This window comes from Triturus cristatus, chromosome 4_1, assembly GCF_964204655.1.
Source record: "Triturus cristatus chromosome 4_1, aTriCri1.1, whole genome shotgun sequence".
Lineage (NCBI taxonomy): Eukaryota > Metazoa > Chordata > Amphibia > Caudata > Salamandridae > Triturus > Triturus cristatus.
Genome location: NC_140585.1, coordinates 1,091,966,746 through 1,091,988,749, shown reverse-complemented (window position 1 = coordinate 1,091,988,749; position 22,004 = coordinate 1,091,966,746). Strand labels below are relative to the sequence as shown.

Genomic DNA, 22,004 nt, shown 5'->3' with positions numbered 1-22,004 from the left:
GAGAACACGGATTTCATCCTATCAGGCGACTTTAACATGTGGCTTATGTCAGATTCACATGCCAGTGAGGTAACCCTTGCTCAAGAAAATGGGTGGTCCATCCCAGCACAAGTCCCTCCCACATGGCAAAAAAAAGATCTAAAGGGTCGTTCCTTACAAATTAACTTGGAAAATCTTGGGCTAAGGGCTCTAAATGGGCGATTCTATCCCGACAAACCTCCAAGCCCTTCATACTCATCAAAAACCGGGGCATCTTTGATTGATTATACCTTTGTTAACCTCGGTCTTTTACAACACATTTCAATTTTTGGATTTGGTAACATCGTGGGGAGCGATCATAGACCCCAAGAAATTCTGATTAACATCAGCTCACAACAGCATGAAGAAGTAAGGGCACAAATTCACGAGAGCCACACAGTGAATTTAAAACGTATAAAGTACACGGCTCTAAACTTACAGGAGGTCTCCACCGCAGCCAAACAAGCCTACGAACAAGGATGTAGGGACCCAAAGGATATAATAGCATACTGGACGACGTTTGTAACAGCACTGACAGCCAAGTTTGCTAAACAAACCAGGCAAAGAAAACCACATGATAAGGAAAATTTAACATTTTCAAGCACAGTACTCCGACCAGCAAAGAAAACTGTGAATCAACTATGGAGGAAACTTAAAAAAAGGCCATCGGACTCAGAAACATTAATAAAGCTGAGAACAGCACGCAACCATCTCAAGAAAATCAAAAGAGAACTTCAAAGGGAAAACTGGAATTCGTTCTGGGCCAAATTATACCAAGATATCAAAGCGAACAACTCGGCCAGGTTCTGGCGTACCATTAATGGCATTGGCGGGAAAACCACAAAAGTGGCAGCTTCAAACATCTTGGAGTCGGAGTGGAGCTCTTTTCTGCATTGCCATTTTTGTGCCCATTCAGTAGTACCCAATGAACAGGGACGAGAAAATATGGTGGACGCAATAAGAAATGAAGTTCACTCGTCCATTGGGCTGGCCAATAACAACATCACAGTCCCTCCTCTTACCGATCCAGATCCCGCTCATCCAACAAACAGGACAACACCAAGACTCTCCCATTTAATCAGCACTGAAATACTAACAATTCAGGAGGAGGACATAGTAAAACTGATCAAAAAGGGCAGGCAAGACGGTGCCCCCGGCCCAGGAGGCATTCCCCCGGCTTTGTATAAAGAGGATCCAGCTTTTTGGGCATCAAAGCTAGCTCCTTTGTTCTCTTGTATTTTACAAAAGAACATTATTCCACCCCTTTGGCATGGCTCGATTCTGGTGCCAATCTTTAAAGGAGGAAACAAGCAAGCCCCTGCGAACTACAGACTGGTCGCACTCATTGACAATGAAGCAAAGTATTTCGCTGGGATACTGTTGAATTCACTACGGGTTTGGGCGGAGGAAAATCAAGTAATTCCGCCAAACCAAACAGGCTTTATGAAAGATACAGGGACAGCAGTCAACCTCTTGTCACTGTCCTGTTTGATAGATCAGGCAGAATCTAGCAAAGGATCTCTTTATATGGGATTTATCGATTATAAAGCCGCATTCGACAATGTCAACAGGGCAAAGCTCTGGCAGAAACTCAACAGTCTGGGCATACCAAATGATCTATTAAGAGCCATACAGATGCTGCACCATGACACCTGGGTCAGGATCAAAATTGGGGATGGATCAAGACTGTCTCGTCAAATAACAACATCTAGAGGCCTAAAACAAGGATGCGTCTTGGCCCCCACCCTTTTTAATCTTTTTCTATCAGACCTTCCTGAGGCACTAAATAAAATAAACTCCCATGCTCCTAAACTTGCCAGCTTTCGCTTGTCAAGCCTCTTATATGCAGACGATTTGGTCCTTTTAAGCAACACAAAAGTAGGTCTGCAAAGATTAATGGATGCAGCTGCTGAGTATTCAATTCGGAATGAGCTCCAGATAAATAACAAAAAAACAAAAATCTTGGCGGTGCGTCCTGGCAAGCCCCGGAAGACGGCTTGGTTCTTAAATATGGTGAGAATTGAAGAAGCACCTTGTCAAAAATATTTAGGTGTATTTTTTAACAACAACGGTGGCTACAAAACTCAGCTAGAAGAGCAGAAAAAAAAGGGAGTAGCACTTTCTTTTGCTCTCAGCTCCATCTTTAAGAAATTGTTTGGACCAACATTCACCCCAATTTTACAGACAGCTCAGGCAAAAGTCATCCCCACCCTATCATATGGAAGCGAGGTTTTAAAGGGGCGGGACAGTGGCAACTTGAACACAATTATTGCAAAAATTTTTAGAACAGTGTTTAAGCTTCCAAAAAACACCTCATCAGCACAGATCAGGCTAGAATTTGGCATCAGCAATCAAACTCTGGCGAGACTAATGAGTTTTTTAATAAACTGCCATAAACTAAGGTCATCAAAAGCCGGGAGTCTGGCACAATATCTTTGGTCCAATATATATACAAACCAATGGCAGTCGGGGCATGCATACTGGGCCAAAGGCCTGGCAACTTTGAACCTAACAGAAGCATGGGATTTGCAAATCAGCCAAGGCGAATTCAAAAGATTGGCAAAAATAAGCATGAAAAAACTTTCTGTAGTAGAGGACAAATCATGCCTCGCAAAAAGGTCACATGGATGGCTAACCCTCAACACGTACTCCAAATTGTCTTCTCAGGGGTACCTAACTTTACCATTCTCGGCACATACTAAACTTCGTTTCTTAAAACTAAGACTGGGAGTACTCAACCTGCTTTGTCATCTGCCGAAGTGGAAAAGAGACCAAACACAGCAGCTATGCCGCCTTTGTGGGAAACACAGAGAAGATATAATCCATATTCTCTGTTTATGCACATGCCTGATGCAGGATAGAAGGTCCCTCCTAAGGAAAATTTGGAACAAAATGGAAATCAGATCCTGCAGAGCCGCAGTTTTAGCAAGTTTCAACTCACATAACCCGGAGCTAAATTACGCCTTAGTCAGGTTCATGGAGCAGGCCGACAAAAGAATAACGAAAGGGTCAAAAAATTGAAATCATCATCATGGACTTAGCTGGGTGGCTGTTCTTGAGGGGCGAGGTTAAATGAACTTGAAAGCACCCTACACCAAAACTTTGCAAAAAATTTTATTATAGAATTTTGAAAATGTTTTAGCAAGAGCGAAAGGAGAATGGACTCCGAACCTGAAAGGCTGCACTTTTAGTCACTTAATGCACTTTATTGATTGCACAGAATGTCATTTTAAGAATCAGTACAGTCTTATGGTAATATCGCAACCTCTTAAAGTAATTAATTAAATCATTTTTTTTTTTTTTTTTTTTTACACAAAAAACGTTGCCAATCTATTTGGGCTTATGTTATTGTATAATGAAGTGGATTGCAAAGGTTATTTTAACTAAGCAATAAAGTATTATTATTATATATAGATATGGAGTTAGGGGGTCAGATCACAGCATTTCTCAGTACCCCACGTGCAGTTTCCAGGCTTGAGAGCTTAAAGCGTATCATGTAATATAAAGAACGGCAAGTAATATCAGTTCATGTTTATTTGTTTCCGGCGCTAACAATTAAGGGTCCATCACTCAAAATAGTAACGCGATAGACATCGATAGGTGGGGCAGGCCTTTTGTCTCCCGCCGTGGCCCAGGGCAGTTCGTCTTCCCCTCCCACAGACAAGCCTTTTACTGTGTTCAAGGAGCCGAGGCAAGTGTTTGGTCCCGATCTGCGCATGCGCTGCAGCTGCGTGCGAGTGCCCGCTGTCCCCAGGCATCTACGAGCAGACGGCGCGCGCCTGTTGCTGTCAGAGGGTGGCCGCGAGGGAGCGCGCAGGTTGAAAGAGAGCAGTGGGCGCCCTGGGACCGATCCTCGGAGACAAGCGGGCTCCAGCCACCGCGCGCTGCACCGCCTCTCAGCCCGGGTCCTGCACCCCACCTGTGCCCATGGTCGCCGGCCGCAGCTGCGTGGTCCGGCGGGGACAACAGCGTGAATGAAAGTTCGCTCTGATTTCGGGTAAGGAACTTTTAATATCCCCCGTGTCCGTGCATTTGTGACCGCGAAGGCTCGAGGCCCGGCCAGAGTTAGGCGCCCAGGCTAGCTTTGTGTGCCCGTCGTAGCACTGGCAGGGCTGTCAGAGGAGCTCAGACGGAGAAGGAGGGGGCTCGGGGGACGAGTGGAAGGGCACTACCACCGCTGTCAGTCGCAGCCTTCTGGCGGAGCTCTGCCAGCTGAATAATTTATCCGCGCCTCTCCCGTCCCCGTGGCGGCGTGTAACCCCAGCCCTGCACCTGCATGCATTATTCAGCGCGGCACCCAGAGCCTAACTTACATACCTGGCCACTTCCTGCTGCTGCAGCGGCAGCTCTGCGTGAGTAGTAGTGCGCCAGGCGGGTACCCGCGGCCGGGGGAGGGTGATAGTCATTATCTCCAACGTCTGCATCCGTCCTCTACTTCACCAGCCTCTTTAAGATCCCTTTCCGTCACTTTCATCCCTGCTGCCCAAAGCTTTGGCCTAGTTCGTCAAACCTTGTGCTGCGAGGTTGCTGTAACTGCCCTGGTTACTTTGAAGCCCACTACTGCCCCCGTTACTTTGAGGCCCCTCACTGCCCCCGTAACTTTGATGCCCCTCACGGCCCCCGTTACTTTGATGCCCCTCACGGCCCCCGTTACTTTGAGGCCCCTCACTGAGGCCCCTCACGGCCCCCGTTACTTTGATGCCCCTCACGGCCCCCGTTACTTTGAGGCCCCTCACTGAGGCCCCTCACGGCCCCCGTTACTTTGATGCCCCTCACGGCCCCCGTTACTTTGATGCCCCTCACGGCCCCCGTTACTTTGATGCCCCTCACGGCCCCCGTTACTTTGATGCCCCTCACGGCCCCCGTTACTTTGATGCCCCTCACGGCCCCCGTTACTTTGATGCCCCTCACGGCCCCCGTTACTTTGATGCCCCTCACGGCCCCCGTTACTTTGAGGCCCCTCACTGCCCTCGTTACTTTGAGGCCCCTCACTGCCCTCGTTACTTTGAGGCCCATACTTTGAGGCCCCTCACTGCCCCCATCCCTTTTGCGGCAACCCTCTTTGCCTCCGTCCCTTTTGCTGCCCCTCGCTGCCCACGTCCCTTTTGCGGCCCTTCACTGCCCCGTCCCTTTTGGGTCCCCTCACTGCCGCACCTTGACTTCCCCAACTCTGGACTTCCTCCAACAGCTGACCCACCCCTTGCGCTCACTGACTTCGCCCGACCATTGATTTCCCACGATTCTTGCGAACATCCACTTGTTAATACAACTCATCCTCACACGTGCCAGCCCCTCCTCTCGCGCCCCTGCAGATATATGTTGACTGTAAAGTTTTCCATGTAAGCATTTATATTTTCAAACCTCACCAAGTGTTACTGTTTCTGTTAGTTTCTTGCAACATTGTTAGATTCTGGCTCAGATAGCAGAGGTTTAGTGCAAGTCCAAAAAACAAATATTGTAACACTGCACATCCGCACAGTTCTCTCCAGGATGCTTGTAACATTCCCCTGGTTTGCTGCTAGGCTGCTCTAGGGTAGCCGTAGAAGAGGCGTCTGACCCGCCGCGCCATGCTACCTCTCTGATTACTTTAGTTACAAGAACACTACTGACTTCAGAGTTCAAGGCTTTGCCTTTAGGACTCCGAAAAAGCAGGCCCCAGTAATGCGTATCAGTGCCGTGGCATCGCTGCTACTCAGCAAGAACTTGTCCGCTACCACCGAGCCAGGGCAGCCTGACCAAGCAGGAGTGCTTTGCACGGCGTATCTCCCGGGAACGCTGCGTTCAACGTGCCCCTGTGAAAACTGCACCTGCGGAATTCCAGTCATGTATTTTTCCTCAAGATATCAATTGTTTTCACTGAAAATTAGAACAAAGCTCGGGAAACTGGGTAGATACTTGCTTCCGCCATTAGTGCCAGGGTTGGATTTGGAAGACGGTAGGTGGTTGGTGGTTTGCCACGGAAAATGTTTCAGCGACGTTATTCGTTCTTTATTTAGAGTTTGCGTTATGTGGTGAGTAAGTGTTTTTCTGCCTATGTCAGCGTGCGCCCGAGTCCCAAGGTCCATGGTGTGTTGTGCCAGTTCCCACGATTAGGTTCTTGCTACGAACGAGTGTCAGGTTCTTGGACCAAGACTGCGCTGCCAAGACCCATTTTGCTGTGCTTTCTGGTGGGATCAGCCGACTGATGTGGGATGCTTGAGAGAGTGCAGGAGGGAAGTTGACTTGAATATGCTTTTGTTATCTCTGCGTGTGTTTGGCCAGTGCACCTGGTATCTTCTGGGTGCACTGGTTGAATAGGAGGAGGCGGACAGGACAGGACGGATCACCACAGATTTCTAAACTGAGTAATCCCAAATCTGTTTATGTAATTACCATCCCTTCAAGTGACTCGAAAAAAGCTTGCCTTGTTCTCCCACCTTATTGTGTTTCGTTATGAGAATTTATGTCAAAGGTCTTTAGGGGCATTTTCAGGGAGTGATGAAATGGCAAACCCAAGTCTAATTCAAAGTTTGGAAAGTGCACACGTTTTTCTGACCAGTTTGGTACTTTGGATAAAAAGCTGGTGCATGTTGCCAGCGCCTCTTTGGTCAGGATGGAATTCTCCTCTGGCTTACATCGGCAAACGCATATCTCCTGATAATCCGAGTCTGTGTTACCTTAATCCTTTAGGCCAAATACATTTCATTGTGAAGTTAAAAAGCCTTCATTTTGAACCCAGACCCTTTATCTTTTTGAACGTTTAAATAAAGAGTGCTAGGACTCCCTGACCTGAAAGCAGTGACTATCCTTTATATATAGTCTCCCTCTAGTCCATGGTAGATAATCCCTTAGCAGAGCACCCAAAGTCACTTCTGCACTCTAGCTTGGTCGTCTTTGTTGCCTTCTAGTTATTATTCGTTTTCATGGTCCGTTGGTGCGGATGTCTCAATTATTTTCTTAATTCCTAGACATGCCGTATGCGATATACTCACACTGTTGCTGGCCTGGTATTGTATTCATGACTCTCTTCTAATGCCATCTAATCCCTACCTCCCTTTATATTCATTTGCCTCTTTTATGCTGGTGCCCATGTGTGCAAACCAGCAGTCCCCCCCCCCCCCCCCCCCCTCCCCAGTTCCCCCTGACGTGAGGTCTCCTGCTATGGTGGCCTGCACCGGATGCCTGTATTCTCTGAGCTTTCAGCCCGGATGATGCAGGATTTGATTGACTTAACTACTGATTCCAGGTCATTGGAGCTCCGCTTGATTTTATTTTCTATCCACCGCACTACAGTAAGTTTATCCTTTTTATGTCTGGCAGAGACCGCAATAGCTACTTGCAAGATTTTTCTTGCAGTTCACGCATAATGTAAAAAATGAGAGGCAAGTAGCTGCTTGTTGGAATTGTGATTATCTTTTTGGATCAGCCTACTCTAAACACATCTGTTGGAACTACGACTTCCTAATGAATGAGATTTTATTTTTTACCACCTTTTGGATATTTTATTCACAAACCAGTAGTTTGAGTCTGCATAAGGAGGGCACAGTATATTTTTTTTCTTCTTCATGTAAATGGTGCAATGTCTCCCTCCCCCTCAGTGTGCGTTGATCACTCCCTCACGAACGCATTTTTCAAATTGCACCAGGGTTTAATAGCTCCTCTTCCATCCACTTTCTAACAGTCCACTCCTCCCACGCATGAGCCCCGAAGCGCACCGTATTAAGTGAGTGACGGCGCCAATTTCCTCTAGTGCGGTCTGTGGAAGATCCAGTCCGAAACCTATCTGTGCAGTTGATCTACGCACAGCTGGAGTTTTGGTATCTGTACTGCAACAAGGAGAGCCTGGCTTCTACTGAGAGTTTGTGGAAACTGGATTATTACAAAGCACCCTGACTACATTCATTCTTAGTGGTCTTAATGCAAATTTCATTGTTGGGAACAATGAAAGCCCACAACTGTCCCAACCTGGCAGCTTGACAGAGAAGACAAAGAAAATGGACCAATCCTTGTCAAAGCTTCGACATTGGTAACCATCAATGAATGGTGCTCATTTGCACAGGATCTAGAAAAGATATTGGTTACTTTTTTTGTATTACTACATTATCAATTGAGATGAGACACCTATGTCACAGTTGGAGTGTGCTAGGCTTGGCATCTTTGGCTTGGTTTCCCCAGACATTTTGCCTCTGCCCCCTACATTTTTTGACTGCTGGATTTCGTTTTTGCTGGCTTAAATGCTTTGGACACTTTGCCACTGATGATAAGTGTCAAAGTGCAAGTGCTCCCTGAGTAAATTGATTATGATTGGTTATCCATGATTGGCATATTTGATTTACCAGTAAGTCCCTAGTAAAGTGCACTCTGTGTGCCTGGAACATGTAAATCAAATGCTACTAGTGGGCCTGCAGCACTGCTTGTCACCCACAACAGTAGCCTTTCAAATGTGTCTCTGACCTGCACCTGTAGTGTATGCAAGCACAGTTGTTAACTGCCATGTTGACAGGGCAAGTGCACCCACGTGCCAGGCCCTAACATTCTTTTTCTTGCATATAAGGCACCCCTAAGGTAGGCCCAAGGTACCCCCATGGGCAGGGTGCAGTATAGGTGAAAGGTAGAACATGTCCTGGTGTCTTTTATATGTCCTGATAGTGAAAAATAAAATACACTGTATTTCACTGACTAGATCTTCCATAGGCTAACATTGGAGCTACCCTGTAACATTTTTACATGTGTAACTTTCTATTGGGAACGGATGGAGATTCTGAGTTCAGGCTATCTGAGCTCAGAATTTATTAACACACGTCTTAGTAAAGGTGGTTTTTAACTTGTATGTTTGAAAATGTCACTTTTAGAAAGTGGGCATTTTCTTGTTTAATCATCCTGTGTGCCTCTGCCTGTTTGTGTATTTACCGTCTGCTTTTAAGTGCTTTCAGCTGGGCATGTGCATTCTCTACACAGTCACAAGGGGGGAATGAGGCATGTCCTGCCTTTCCTGGGTAGCTCCTAGTCCTTCTGAATGGATCTTTCTTCATTTAGAGTGGTGGGAGGAGTTTTCACAAGCACCTGAATAGGCTGTGTCTGCTTCGCAGAATGCTGTCTCCACCTTTAGTGAAGCTGGACCAGGGAGGACAGAACTGTTTTTTACTGAGCTCAGAGACTCTTGAAACGAAGACTACAAAGAGAAAATGAGGTATAAATATTAGATCTGAAACCACAGAACTGGAGAATACTTCTAGACTAAGAGGACCCTGCCAAGAAGAGCTGTCAGAAGGAGTAGTACCCCTTTGCTGTGTGTTGCTTTGCTGGGTTTACCTGAAGTTGCTGCTTCGGTCTGCGGGAAGTGGCAAGGACTGAACTTTTGCCTTGCAGTGTTATCCAGCTTGAGAAGACTCCCCAAGGGCTTGAAGTAAGGCTTGTCTCCTGTTCTGAAGTCTGAGGCACGAAGACTTCACCTACAACTTGCTAAACAGCACCTGGACAACTCTTCTGATTTCTGAAGGGTGCCAATTCCAGTGACCTTGGAGTCGTGTGGTTGGAGATGTAACCCAAGAAAAACAACACAGATGCCGCCAGTGATGATGCGATCTGCACAGAGGCCATTGGCACCACTTGTGAAGTGCACGCCGCACCATCCTGCCTGCACCGCAGCTTCCATGCCCGCCAACGCCTGTAACATATAGGCCTCCCCACCCCGCCAGCGCCCTTCACTGATGCTTGTCACCACCAGTACCTGCATCTTGTCATCGCGAAGCCGACAACTGACATGGGTGACTACCCAAATTCATCGACTCCGCATTGCCGAACAGAACTGACTCCTCACCCCCGATGCCTCCTCACCTGCCAGCCCGGACTCTCCTCGCCTCCTTGTGTACTTTATGCCTCGCCTCCCCTGTGGCAGTAAGGAGCGAGCCTGCCTTGGCCCATCGACGCCTCACCACCGTGACACTGTGTCCAGTCTGTTGACTTAGTTTTCTAAAGACTGTTACTTGGGGTTCCGTGTGACTGTTGCCGGCCCACGCACCTTGAGGTCAGTGCCGTACTTGGGATTTGTGCCTGTCACAACGTCATAATAGCCCTAGTTGGAGCTATATGTTTCTACAAAACTTTATTTTTTCATTAATCGTTCTAAAAGTGATATTTTGATATATGTATGTTGATTTTTTTGTTGTTGTTTTTGGTCTTGTTTGGTTTAGATCAAGATACTTTTTTTTTTTCTAAACTGGTGTGGTGTCTTTACTGTGTGGTGCTGTACAAATGCTTTACACATTGCCTCTGAGATGAGCCTTTGTGCTTGTGCCAAGCTACCAGGGGGGTGAGCAGGGGTTATCTAGGTGTGCAACTTCCATATCTTGACTAGTATAAGTGTCCCTACTTGGACAAGGTTCATACCTCTGCCAGCTAGAGACTCCCATTTCTAACAGATGGGTTGCTGTGACTCAATCTAGGCTCGGACTTCTACAGTGTAGGGCTGGTTTGAATTTTTTTTTATTTGGTTGGTTTTTGGCATGGAGATGGGTGATATCCAGAAAGGTAGAAAAGGTTGTTTATCCTTTGAAAAGGCAACTACTTTTTGCTCCAAAACTCGACTTTGGATCTTCATATCGATATGGCATATTTTCGTTCCCCCTCTAAATGTTGGGGCACATGGCACCAATGCGTGTCTCCTGTATACTCAGTGCTTAATTTGAGCCAGTGCTTTCCGGTGCTCAGCACCAGCACTTGGTTTCCGGCGCTCGGCACCGGCACCTAATTGTCAACACCATTCTTAGAACAGTCTACCACATGGTGGCGCTGCTCATCTAATTTAGAGATGAGCATAACAACGGTTGTTTAGGAATACAATATACATTAAATTGCTTATACCTGACTCCCCAGCCATTCCTTTAGCTTTTGGGACCAGAAATAATCTGAACAGTGGCATTTACATGCGAGAGAGATGGTTAGTACTTGTTTTGGCAGCGATGACAGGGAAGATGGGTGGTGCAAGCTGCAGTGGCCTCCTGGTCAGAGCCCTAGCACTGAATATTTTACTAATCAAGCACTGCATATACTGCTAATCTTGACTCTGATGATAACTATGCACTGATTTCACTGCAGGGTCATTCCTCGGTCTTCAATACCGGTTGGTGCTGCTGCTTGCAGCCAAAAAATACATTTTTGATTGCTTATCACTTTGATGCCTAAAGACCAGTCTGCATAAAGTTTTACTAAGATAAACTTTGCCCATCAGAGTTGGGCATTGAAAAGTGGCATGCAGATTGTTTACTGGTATGAAGAAGGAGCAGGTTCGCAGATGTAGCTTTTTGCCATTACTATTCCAGTATGCAATCCTTGTAAAATGAGTGCAAAAATTGCTGTGCTAAATCCATGCCCAGTTATTTCTCAGGAATGTCCTGAAGGCCACTCTGTGTCTATCCGGCACTGTAAGCAAGGACGCAGGGTCAGTGTTTGTTGAAAGGCCATGCCTCGTGCCCAGTGCACACCGGGCGTAGCAGAAGACCACGCAAGTGCTACTGGGGCAGGGACACGTAATGAGGTATGGGTCTCATGTCCTGCCCTTTAGTCGCATCCTTGTCCCTAAGAAGTCCTAACACATGGGGCCGGGGGTGATGGGCAGAGGTAGACCCAAGCCCTGCAGTGTATGGGATGTGGTGAGGACCAGTCATTAAGCTCTGTGGTCAGTGTGTCATGCTGTACTCAGCAGGTGCTCTAGGCAGGGGCATTAAAAACAGGTTGTGTCCTTTGTTTTGTGCTTGATGTGTATGGCTTCAGGCTTTGTCTAGTGGGTACAGATGGCCAAAGTGTTTTGCACAGGGCATCACTGACGCAATGCCCTGTGATCAGTGGGCTCTAGACACGGAGACACCGGGCATGCAGTGTGTTTATAAGCCATGCCATGAGGCCAGTACCTGCTGGTCACAGCCACATGCCATTCTCTGGGGGTGCCTAAACATGGCGTATTGTCATAGGACATTAGAGAAAGCCATGCCATCAATCAGTACGTGTCCAATGCAGCCTAACCCTGTGTCCTGAAGGATTTAGGACAAGGGCGCTAGCCAGGGGGCCTGTCCAAACATGCGCCCTGTGAGGAGTAGACATTGGCTGAAGAGCGAGTTGAAGGCAGTGCCTAGTGGGGACTAGTTTACGTGACCTGTTCAAGGGCTGTACCCCTTGCACAGTACAGAATGGATATGGTTCTTGCTATGCTTGGTGGGTACTGAGGGTTGGAACTAGATACATTCCTGGCAGTTAAAGTTTATTGTGGCAGCACTCCAAACTTATGACTTAAAATCGTGCAGGAAGGTACATTATGGTTGTCTACCAAGATCATTGACCACCCAGTGACTTAATGAAATACTTAAAATTCCCTGAATAGATCTTCAGTTGAACTGACATGACATTCACAATCCTAAAATTATCCAACCATAATGACACTGCCATGCTAGTTTTGATGAAATCAAACATGGCATTATGTATGACATCGCCATTGACATTATTAAAGCAATAGACATATGTACCTTCACGTCTTTGCGTTGGCAGTGGACATTTAGGCTCTGCTCTCGATGCAGTGTTTGTGTGGCCATCTCTCACCAGCCAATGGAATTGCAGCCTTTCCTTTTATATAATCTCTGTGAAGAACTTCAGCTGGGGACAGCACACTGCAGCTTTTTATGTCTATACAGTCCCTGAGGATATTTATGAAGTACAGTTTGTTTAATTTATTTTTAGATTCATGTAGCTCAACTCAACCTCGATGGAATTAGGGCGCTTTACGATGAAACACTCAAAAGTAACAGGATTACATGGAGGTGGGGTGGAAGAACATTAACAAGTGTGAACCAGCATGAGAGAAATCACCAGTTTTTCGTGAGACACTATAGTAGGTGTTGTTTGAAACATTGACCTTTCTGATTTTTCAGAAAGCAGGTATGGTGTTGTAGACTTAGTGTCAATTGTAGACATTCCGCATTTTATTTTTTGTGGGGCCGCCTAGTAGCCAGGAGTACTGCAAACTTTACTTCCCTTGAAATCTTCCAGGGTGTGCTCAGTGAAATTGCCCCTTTACCTGCTCATCTGATTGATGCATGCAAGGACATCTTTTTTCTGGCTGTGGTGCTACAGCCTTTAAATTCCGTCCACTCTCTGCGTTATCCAGTTGAACAGTTGGTTCCCACATAATCTCGGTGAGCACAGCTTTAGAGAGTCACCGTCACAGACCTCTTATTTTTTTTTTTTATGCATAGGACATTTTGAGGACATTTGTTGGCTGCTGCATTGTAAGTGAAACTTCCATTCTCTCTTGATTGTCTGGGTGGGAGAAAATCTGTGTCTTTCACTACAACTGCAGCCTTTCATTTTGCAGTAATATACTCGGCGTTGCTTCATCAGTGGTCATAGATGTTATCATTTTCATGTTTTGCTTGGAGGATCGGAATGTGACGCAACACTAACTGCATTATATGCAATATATATTTTGTGTATTTTTGGTTTTGGATTAATATATATATGTTTGGGACTTTTGTTACAGCACCAAAAGCTCTGTGTAAAAGCCTGTACTGCTCATTGGTGCTTGATATATGCTGGAAAAGTAAATAAGCGAAACTATTTTGGTCAGCAAATAGCACTTGGCAGCGGTCTGCTCCCCCCGTAGGAGAGATGTGCACGGAAGATGACACCAAGACAGGTGCCAAAAGATTATTTTAAATATAATTGAGAATTAACTCCAGAAAATTGACCGGTTCTCTCCACTTCCTAAATCTGAGGGTGTTCGTCTGACCTTTTGGAGAAACAAGCATTGGAAAAGTCAGTAGGTCTAGCTTGCAATTTGATTAAAACCTAAATAAAGCTTGCTGGAGTGTAAAAACATAGTAAAAATGACTACTTTCTGTACGCAATGCATCCATGAGATAATTTAATGTGTGATGATTTAGAGTACTTTTGGGATGTTCAAGTGTTCTTTAATGGACTGCAGCAGCAGCACCCCAGAGGAGGCGGAATGATACAAGGAACAGCCAGTAGCAGAAGCAGAGAAGCACTTCTCTGGGCGATGCCAAAGTTCACTCTGTACACTTGAAAAATATTGTCAACAATGGGTTTTGCAGCCAACTGCGCTGTCAGTCTACACCTAAGAAGCACGCGATGCCTCAAGCCTTTGGCAAAGCCCCCTCACATCAGTCTGGAACGCCCCACATGCCAATGTTGTTCACACGGTGCACATGAAGGGGCGATTTATTAAACAGGAGGCCTGCGCCTTTGGTAAAGGACGGCTCGCGTGCTTCATTTCTTATCATAACTATACGAAGAACGAAGGGGCATACCTGAGCGATAATCTGAAGAGTTGGAGGGCAATTGACATATAACCCATTAGTGAAGCATCTTGACACTTGTGCCGCCTTCAGGTGTGACCCCTTCAAAGCGCACATCTTCGGTGCGCGTGGGTGTGCACGCTCTCCTTTGAGAAACCTGACATTTATTTTCTGGGCGAATGTAGGTCACAGGAAACCCCGATTTCGTCTTGTAACTGTGCTAAAAATGTGCAGGCTGGGTTTTTACTAGCGTTCTAAATATGTCCCCTGCCTCACTGTGCGGCAGGCCTGGAGGATAAGAGGATATGTATTCATTTCATTTCCTCGGAGACTTTAATCAGAAGCAACAGACGGTCTTAATGGAGCATGCGGCTTGAAGCAGGCTCTGACATTATTTCACTTGCAAAAAGCTTGGACTTTCTGTTTTAGTTTTTTGTATTATTTTAGATTGCGTATGCATGTGCTCAGTTAGTTTTCTATCGCCTATCTCCTAATGATATGCATAGGAATTGTAGAACTTACCAAAAATTGCACTAATCTGCAGGTAGGCGGTAAGATTAATTTTGCCAATATCAAATAGTAGTTGGTCCGCTGAGTCTATATTTATTAGTAGAAAAGCAAATGGCCATTTCCTTTAAAGAAGTTAGCTTTTTTTGCTGAAACATGAAAGCCCTTTATTTGATTTAAATATTGCACGAAGTGTTTGGAGTGGTGATTTAAACGTGCACTGAAGCCACAGAGGGAATCCACTCGAAGGTCACCCGCCTGAGACTGCAGCACAGAAGTGTGCAGCGGGTTAAAGGGGCAGCTGGACCCTTGCATAAAATATCATTTACTATTTAACTTTTCACCCTTTCTGCCTGCAGTTTGCACTTGTGCTGGTTAGGGGCACGGTATAGTAATAGCTGGCTTATTAATAGTCATAAGATGGCATCTCAAGTAGTTAGCTGATTTGTCCTTTAATACATTGTGTATAAATATGTCGAGAAACATGTGACTGACTTCCAAAACACATGAGTGAAAGCTGGATGCAGAGGTAACTGTGAAAATCATTGAAAGATGTTTGTAAATAGTCCAAACAATACACCCCATCTGAACACACACCCTTTGTGGAAATGTTTAAGGAGTAATCAATGCCTATGTTGTGTGTCACTCACTCACGTATAAGACCTCATTCAATTCGGTGAATGAGGTGTAGTTTATGCATGACTGACCTGCATGTCAGTCTTGCTTCCAGGAAAAGATTTGTGAATCAGCATTCTGTGCATGGGGCCCAGGCTGGAGAAATGAGGTCTCGACTAAAAGGAGGAGCAAAGAGGAAATTTAGAGAAAAAAGGGAGCCCTCTACTCAAAATAAGTCACAAATAAGAAAAAAAACAGCTTCTTACACCCCTGGAAAAAACTTTCTTTTTTTAATAAGTGAATTAAGGTCTCAGACATAGAACTTCGCTGTAAGAGGACTAGTCATTGTAATCTTTTGGTCAAAAGAAGACCATGCATGTCCATGACCCAAAAAATCAGTGTCGCACTAGGTGCTTGCTTTTGCATCTACACAAAGTAGGAGTAGCCTCCCGAAAGCTACCACCATGAGCTGTTGGGTAACAATCCTGCTTGCTCCTGCTTTTCATCATTGGCGGAGCTTCTTTTCGCAGGGAAGGCACTCAATAGTAATATCAAAAAAACACACAATGACCCTCGGTCATTGACTTCATCCAGCATCAAGGGAATTGTAAATCTCCTACAATGCCCCTGCAAAAACACACTACATGTGTATACGCAGGCTCTCTGAAAAACAAGGTGCTCACATACACTAAAAATACAAAAAATGTATTAAGGGAGCTGTGCCACTTGTACATTTAATAGTGCCAACGCTGGCACGCACTCGTATTCCGACCAGCAATTATGAAAGGCAAACAATCTTCTGGCAAATTCATAAGGGCCAAGCGGACGCCCATTTTTGTACCGTGCTTAAAAGCAAAAAACAGAGAAGTAAACCCAAAGGCCAGTTATGGTACTCAAAAAGACATGCAAAAGGAACATAGTTTCACCAAGAAAATGTAAACATCAAGTTATTCTAATTATAAAGTGAATATTTGCTGAATGTCCACCAGGTGTGTACATGCAAGTGGACACCGTATACCACTACTTTAAAGAGTGGGTCTGATACTACCACTTAAAACACACTTGTTAACAGAATTTCCTTGTTATTATAACAAGCAGCACAAGGTAGAAAAATGTTTTGATCCCTAACTTTTGATTTTCCAAACCACTGGTTAGCAATTCGAACATCACAGAATGCACAGTTAAGGCAAGAGCTCATATAAAATAACGGGAAACAAACTCACTTCCCAAACACATGTAAATGACATTTAAAAATTATTACCTTCAAGGAATATTCATGTAGAGTTCATACCCCTGACTAATCAGCATACCTATGACAAAAATCAGGCAAAATAGAGGGAGCCCCCCTCACCATATACCTACAAACATCCTGCTAAATTGTCATAGTATAACGAGTATAGGCGCTGTCACAAACTGTGAAATTAAGAGTGGAAAAATAAGTACTATAAAGTACATAGTACCCTGAAAAACTACCAGCACTTGATCACCATGCTTATTTTTAAGAAAACACTGAAAAAAACTGCTATGCCAACCTAATGCAGTTCCACTAAGCAGAATCGACAGACCAGAAACCCCACAATTTAAACTGACTGTCTCTCCCCAACACCTTACCTGTGCCATATGAATGGATCCCCGTTTCTCCTATAAAACAGTTATTAAAGGGAAGCGCCAAACTTTCTGCAGCCCAGAAGTCTTCACGGGCAACTAGAGCGGCACTCCACCAAGCGCCATCTTGAAGGGAGGAAATTTAACAGGAAAAAAAACTGACGCCATTTTGGCAGATCAGCACATTGGATCTAAATATAGCTTGCTCTGGTTGTGTGTAATGGACACTTATATTAAAATAATGCATTCTATTTCGGTCACTGGGTGTTGACTTAATCTGTCTGAACATAGAGGGTTGCACACCCCTCAAAAAATAACAAAATAATCATAAAGCAAACGGGTGTAAAACAGGGGGCAAAAAAGAGAGGAGCCAACAATGAGAGGACTGAACACAAATCCATAAAACTCTATGTCCTCGGAAAAGAAACAAAGAGCCCCTGTGAAGTATAACACAAGCCCTACTTGCTAGTGTATAATGGAGCCTCAAAGTCTTATTTTTTTAAACTTTTTTTTATACCACTCAAGTCATTCAGACCATATTTATCAGTTCCTTCAGAAAAAAATCCAACAAGTCTCTTTTTACTAGCACCGCCTCCACTCCGCTGAGCCCCTGGTTTAATATTTTCAAAATTGTCCATTCAAAATCCATTGGTCCATGTTCCATCTATTTGAAATGTTGAGCTAATTTGGTACTGAGTTTTCCAATCCTAAAGGTACTGATATGTTCTTTCATGCATACCTTTACCTTCTTCATGGTCAGACCAATGTGGAAGAGAGTACATGAGCTTTTCAACCTATAGATGATAAATGAGGACTTAAAATTGGTCATTTTATTCTGATACCAGACGCTGCCATCCTGTAGGGTTGCTTCTCTGTGTGTCTGATACGTTTGCAGACATTGCGCCCTCTGCATGGGAAATGCCCTCTTACTGGAGATGGTTGTTTATCAGATTTCCTAGTTGTCACCCAGGACCTAGTATAGACCAGTGAAGTGTCATGGATATTAAGTAATACCAACAAACAGTTAGTATTGAATTAAATATTTATTTCCTAAATATAAGACCCGCATACAGCTGATGGAAGAAACGGAACCCACAGGAACCCAGTCACAGGCAGAATGTCCGTGCCCGTGAGTGACGTAGGTTAAGTAACCACCCAACATTCCAAATGACGTGAGAAGGTAACAACCAATGGGAAAACAGTAAAGCCCCCGATGCACGAGGAAGAAAAACCTGTTACAATATACAACATCTCCCTTTCTCACATAAACAAACTTAATACATAATGAAGTCTCTAAATCTGTTAGGAACGCTGGTTAATCTACCAGAACTGGTACAAGACCCTTCTAAGAGATTTGAAGCAAACAATTCATTGTTCTCACTAAGGGTTACATTTGTTGCTACTTCCCTTGGCTCTTGCTTCTCTTGATCAGTTGATGCACCCATAGTTACACTGTTTTGTATTGTTTCTTTTCCAACCACCACTTGCATAGGTATACCTGAAGTTTCCTTTGGAATAAAGTTATCACTGGTAGATTCTTTTATAACTGATGGAGCATTGTCTTTTTTGTTTAGATTAAAGTCAAACCAACTATCACGTTGATCAGAAACTACACTCTCATCAAGTGGACATGACATGAGTTCTTTCTGTCCATCCTTGAGCTTGATGACATCACTTTTGTTTCTCCACCCAAATTTATGGAGTCGAACAGAACCACTTGAGACATCAATAACTTCATTAGGTTCATAATACTTGGACTCTCCCTTATGCCTGACAAAAGGTTTCTTGACAAGGACCCAATCACCCTTGCAGATCTCTTTTACAACAGCTCTATGAATCTTGTCATGGTATTCTTTAGATTTAATCTGTTGCCTTACAATCTTGTCTCTCACTTGGAGGTTGGAGTCATCTAACTTTGTCACTTCCTGAATACGATCTTGAAGGATAGAAAACTTTGGTGTAATAGCGGCGTTGCCCTGCCGTCCTCTCATGAGGAAAAAAGGCGTATACCCTGTTACACTGTTAATCGTATTGTTGTACATATAAACTCTTTCGCGAGTGAATTCAACTACTGGAAAACCCGTCGACAGTGCCATCTTAATACCATCTTTAAGGAAACGATTAACTCTCTCCACTTGACCATTAGATTTAGGCGAGTAACATGGAGTCTTTTCTTGACATATACCATTTCTCTTCAAAAATGTGACCATTAACTCCGAGGTAAGCTGTTTTCCATTGTCCGAAACCAAAACCTGCGGGAAACCTTCCAAAGAAAAACATGACTCCAAGAATTCTATTACACATTTGGAGTCTATAGTTGATACAAATTTGACATATATCCATTTGCTATAATAATCACATAATACGATTACAAATCTAGAATTATTCTCTAGTACACTGAAAGGACCTGCGAAATCAATAGCAAGCTTAATCCACGATGAACTAGGAATATCAACTAACTGCATTTCTTGCACTCTAGGCTTCCAATGCTTATCTGACCTCAAACAAATGGAACATTTTTCCACAAATTCATTCACATCAGAGTCCAATCCAGGCCACCAATAATATTGCTTCAATATTTTTTTTGTCATGGTTGACCCTAAATGGGAGTTATGAGCTAACTCAATTAGATGTTTTCTTAGTTTTGCAGGTGGAATCAATAAATCCCCCCCGTAAAACAAAACCCTTCTCAATGCTCAACTCTTCAGCGACTTGCACATATGTTTTTAATGCATCATGTACATTTCTGATAGGCGGCCATTTGCTCAATATATACTCTTTTACCTTGTTTAACACTGGATCTTCATCCATGAGACTTAACCATTCCGATTCTTTACATATCTGTTCCGATTTGTTAAAACCGTGAACATATGACACTACACACTCAGTTTCTTCTTCCATTTTGGACTCTACATTGTTCAATGGAAGACGTGAAAGGAAGTCTGCACTTACATTTTTCTTACCTGCTATATGTTTAATAGTAAAATTGTATTCTTGAAGTTTAGATAACAACCTTACTAGCCTTGCAGAAACTTTACCATTTCCCCTGCCGCAACCATCCATTAAGAAAGTCAAAGGTTTGTGATCCGTGATCAACTCAAAACGTTTACCCCATAAGTACATTCTGAGTTTATCAACGGCCCAAACATACGCAAGGGCTTCCCTCTCTCTGGTACTGTAGTTACACTCTGCATCCAATAAACGTCTAGAAATGAATGCGATGGTATGCACATTACCTGCTACTTTTTGGGAATAAACAGCACCTATGCCGATTGAACTTGCATCTACTGTGATGATATTGATACCATCAGGATCATAGGGTTTCAACGTTGGGGCTTTAACAATAGCTTTTTTGATCTCTGTAAAAGCAAAATCTTGACTCTCAGACCAAACATACTTCTCTCCTTTGCGAAGCAACATTCGTAAAGGCTCAACTAATTCTGAGTAGTTTTCAACAAAACGTGAATAATACTCACTGAGCCCTAAAAAGGATTTAAGGGTATCCTTATCCGTAGGTTTTGGAGCATCAGATATAGCTTTAACTAAATTGAGTTTAGGTTTAATACCATTTCCACTCAATACATGGCCCAAGTACTCAATTTCAGTTTGAAGAAATTTACAGTTGTCTTTAGCAACTGTCATGCCTCTCTCGTTTAACTTGTTAAGGACTGTATCTAAAATTTCATTATGTTTTTCAATAGTATTAGCATGAATGAGTATGTCGTCCTGAAACTTCTGAACACCCAAAACTCCTTCCAATATACATTCCATTAATTTTTGAAACACACTGGCTGATGAAGCCAAACCAAAAGGGAGTCTTACAAACCTATAAGCACCCAATGGAGTAATGAAAGTAGTTAGATCCTTTGATTCATCAGATAATTGTACTTGGTGATATGCTGATTTGAGATCTATCAACGAAAAATAATTAGAACCTTTAGTAGCCGCAAGAATCTCCTGGATTTTGGGTAAAGGGAAACAATCCACCAAAATATTTTTGTTTAACGATCTCAAATCAGCACATAAACTAACTTGGCCATTCTTTTTTTTTAATCAGAACTATGGCAGAAACCCATTCTGCTGAATTTGTTTGTTCAATCATCCCTTCATCAATCAACTTGTTGAGAAGTTTTTGTAAATCAGCCTTTACAGATAAAGGAATTGGTCTTACCTTATGCTTTACTGGTATAGCATTTTTCTTCAACTTTATGGTATGTTCAAACCCCTTGATACAACCAATACGGTCTTCAAAAAGAGCCTCCTATTTACTTAGAATTGATTCAACTTTGTCTAAAGACGACAAAGAATCAGAAAAAGAGACTGCATGAACAAAATTTTCATCCAACACAATAGGATCATCGGCACCTGGTTTGTGAAAAATTCCCAGTCGCACCAAATCTTTCCATCCTACTATGTCTCTATCACGCTCCGCAACATATACCTTAGTAGAAATGATTCTTCCTTTGATATTCAAGTTATCTTGAAAATAACCCAACATATTTATGTCAAAATCCCCAAAAGCTTTGGGATTGACATCTGAGGCTAACAAATCAGTATTAGGCCAAAATGTTTCATACTTAATATCAGAAATTATGGTAATAGGCGAACCTGAATCCGCCATGATATTAATTTCCACATTACCTATGTGTGCAACACCAAGAGGACCTTTTATGGTATCTCCAGGATCATCAATTGTCAAAACAATATTTGAGCACATGTCTTCGTCAAAATCATCAACAGAACTAACTTTAACTTTTTGAAACCTCTGAGCTCTAAAATTGTTGCACACACCAGCAAAATGTCCTACCTTAAAACATTTGGTGCATTTCCTCCCCTGCGCAGGACACCCTTGAAAATCCGCTTTATGATTCTTTGAACCACATCTAAAACAAATAAAAGCATTAGAATTTGGACTTTTGCTAGTTTTCCCTTTTCTGTCGTAGTTAGGAACATGTTTCTTATGCTCTTGAACAT

The 22,004-nt window shown here is 43.6% G+C and overlaps 1 protein-coding gene across 3 annotated transcripts in view; it reads left to right on the top strand.

Annotated features, from left to right (window-relative positions):
• The first annotated feature begins 3,743 nt into the window (after positions 1-3,743).
• Positions 3,744-22,004, top strand: part of GRAMD4 (GRAM domain containing 4) — a 497,316-nt gene continuing 479,055 nt past the window's right edge. Inside the window, exon 1 of one of the 3 annotated variants that reach the window (XM_085654072.1) lies at positions 3,744-4,015. In XM_085654072.1, the coding sequence (XP_085510198.1) occupies positions 3,993-4,015 (23 nt within the window). In that variant the 5' untranslated portion in view covers positions 3,744-3,992. Of the gene's footprint in view, positions 4,016-4,301; positions 4,371-22,004 lie in introns of those variants that run through there. The other 2 variants (XM_085654070.1, XM_085654073.1) reach the window with 2 other exon arrangements.